This window comes from Lissotriton helveticus, chromosome 1_1 (assembly GCF_964261635.1).
Source record: "Lissotriton helveticus chromosome 1_1, aLisHel1.1, whole genome shotgun sequence".
Taxonomy (NCBI): Eukaryota; Metazoa; Chordata; class Amphibia; order Caudata; family Salamandridae; genus Lissotriton; species Lissotriton helveticus.
This window is the reverse complement of record NC_136057.1, coordinates 12356380-12359612: the sequence shown is the minus strand read 5'-3', so window position 1 is coordinate 12359612 and position 3233 is coordinate 12356380. Positions and strand designations below refer to the sequence as shown.

Genomic DNA, 3233 nt, shown 5'->3' with positions numbered 1-3233 from the left:
TCCCTTCGTTGGTTCACTGTCACACTGTATGAGGCATTCCTGTGTATCAATTAGTCTAGTGATCTTTTATTATTTGTTTTTGTTTATTTATTCTTTTGTCATTTTTGCTCTTGTGACTTGTTCCATATCTTTACATTGCATAAGATAATGGGTTTACTTTTTTGTTGTTTGCTGTGTGAATTTTATGAATATATTTCCACTACAGCCCAAGACTGATGCTGCCTGGTTCTCATACACAAATATTAAAATAAGCTGCATGACTGTGAAAATAATTAATAATAATAATAATAATAATAATAATAATAATAATTAATTTTCAAAACCAGTGTTTTCCACTTACATAACCCTATATTGTATAGCATATATGATGAAGACAATCAGTGTTACCTCTTCGAGGCGTGCCGGATAGTGGCTTCGCTCTGGTCGCCATACCTTGTACATAAGAGGTGCTGCTGTCAGGCAGCCTGTGAGAGTGGGTGTTAGGACATCTGCAGATATTTCACAAGGATCCTGCCCTCTTCTTGTATTTAGAGTGCTGTGCACCTGGCTTGCTGGTATGTGACCACCTCAGCTGTTCCTTCTTCAAACCCTCTGGGTGAGATTCAGCCTTGAGCTCTGGAGAGAGTTGGTTCTCTGTTGGGTGAGACTGAGTATCTCCAGTTATTGTGTCTGTCCTCAAGGAGACAGCTTGAGGGGGGACTGATGTGTATGGAGCTCGAGAAGCCAAAAAGAGTTATAGTGTGTGTTCAGTCCAACTGCTGTCTGTGATGAGCTTTTAGGCTGCTGAAGGTAGAACCTGAGGAGAGGCCAGAGTTTGAGAACCAGTATGCAAACCTAAATAGTTATAGGACATTTACTGTCTGAAATTATAACTCCACATTGTTAGGTACCAGAAACCCTGCGAGCATCTTCAGCTACAGTATTTATTACCCCAGCTCTCTAGTAGGAAGCAGCTCTTATGCAAGTCCTACTAAGACCAGCAGAACCAAACTTTACCTTCATCCAGGCTTTTCAAGAGCAAAGGAGTCCCAAACACTAAGACAAGCTTGTTCACATGCTTTGCGTTAGAGCTGGAAATCTGCAGCAATTTACCAATCACGAATCCTCATCTCTTTCTGGAAAAGCCTCAATGACCTTCTTTTCAAATCTCCTCGCTGGGTCCTCCTTGCCCCTTTCCTTCTCCTTGGGCACAGTGGGAGGACCATAAAAATTTAAGGACTATGATGGCTTAAGCCGATCTTCATCTGGGTGCCAACAAATAGCTAAACTGTGTAGCAACGTATCCCCATCTTCCATTCCTCAAGCCTTTGCCACTTACCCTATGCATGGGTGTAATGTGTTTGTCCCTCGGTTCTTTGTAACCCATCACATTACAGAAGAAGACCATTTGTGGCTTAACACCTTTCTCAATGCTGCCTTCATTTCCTTGTTTCTTAGAGTATAAATGAGTGGATTCAACAGAGGAGTCCCGAAGACGTACACAAGCGAGACCAGTCTGTCCTGCTCTGGAGAGTGAAGCGACTTGGGGCGCAAGTAGGTGAAGCTGACCACGCCATACTGCAGCAGAACGACAGTCAGGTGTGATGTGCAGGTGGAGAAGGCTTTGCGTCGGCCCTCAGTGGAGCGGATACCCAACACTGATGAGATGATCCTGGTATAGGAGATGCTAATGAGCAAAAATGGGATAATCAAGACTAGGACACCCACGATGAATACCGCGACCTCATGGACTGATGTATCCAAGCAAGCAAGCTTCAGCACCACGGGGATTTCACAGAAGAAATGCTGGATGTGGTTATCCCCGCAGAACGGTAAGCGGAATATAAGGATGACCAGTGTCATGCACAGAAAAGAGCTGACGGCCAGGGAGGCAGCTACAAATGTGAAGCATAGCTGCTTGGTCATGATTGTGCTATAACGCAAGGGGTTGCAGATGGCTACGTACCGGTCATATGACATCACTGCAAGAAGGAAGCAGTCAGCACTCCCCAGAGAGATGAAGAAGAACATCTGCAACGAACAGCCAACAACGGAGATGGTTGGATTGGTAACAAGTAAATTGACCAACATCTTCGGCACCACGCTGCAGGTATAGCAGAACTCAAAGAAAGACAAAGTGCAGAGAAAGAAGTACATTGGTTTATGGAGGCAGCTGTCTACCTGGACCAGTACAATGATACTGATGTTCCCCAGAAAAATTATGCTGTAGAGAAGGGAGAAGAGCAGGAAGAGACCGATCTGCAGCTCGCGGGCATTTGTGAAGGACATGAAGATGAACTCAGTCACCAAGGTTTGATTCACATGCCCCATCTGCCATCTTTGAAAGGACAAAAAGCAATGTTTAGACTTAAATATCAGTCTACAAAATCAATTCAAGCAACCATGTATGTGTTATTAATTCATGTTTCCATGTATGTTATTAATTCATGCTTACATGTATGTGTCGAGGGCTCATGCCATCGGTGTAACACAGCGCATCCCCACTGAAAGTTCTAACAGGCTAAGGAACATCAAAAAACCTGGAAACAGGAATTATAATTATATTTATTCCAGAAAATACAGAGGTGCTTTTAAGAGGTGAACTCAGGCCTCTCTTTGGTGGGTTTCACTGTACCTATCTGACACCCACTGTTAGAAATACAGTTTTTGGTAGGCAGAGGTATGCACCATGTCCAACCAGGAACCACGGATGTATGACGTTATAACGCATACTTTTACAACGCCTACCTTTACCACGCAATTTTTACAACGCAGGATCCATTACAACGAAGTACCATTACAACGCATGTATTTACAACGAATATACTTTTACAACGCATACCATTACAACGTAAGTATTGGTAAGTATATAATTTTTTTTAAATGTAAATTTATTAAAATTATTATAATTTAATTTAAATTAATTTAATTTAATTTAATGTAATGTAATTAATTTAATTTAATGTAATGTAATTTAATTAATTTAATTTAATGGAATTTAATTTGAATTTTTCTTAATTTTTATCCTGTACCCCTGTACCCCAAAACCCAAAACTGACCCTAAACCCTAAAAATACCCCTTTACCCAAAAACCCAAAACTGACCCTGAACCCTAAAAATACCCTTTTACCCAAAAACCCAAAACTGACCCTGAACCCTAAAAATACCCCTTTACCCAAAAACCCAAAACTGACCCTGAACCCTAAAAATACCCCTTTACCCAAAAACCCAAAACTGACCCTGAACCCTAAAAA

At 41.5% G+C, this 3233-nt stretch overlaps 1 protein-coding gene across 1 annotated transcript; it reads right to left on the bottom strand.

Moving 5' to 3' along the window:
- Positions 1-1365: 1365 nt before the first annotated feature.
- On the bottom strand, positions 1366-2310 carry LOC144757258 (olfactory receptor 10Q1-like). The gene has a single exon (XM_078646369.1). It carries the CDS (start codon positions 2308-2310, stop codon positions 1366-1368), a length of 945 nt encoding a protein of 314 aa, XP_078502495.1.
- Between the last annotated feature and the right edge of the window lie 923 nt (positions 2311-3233).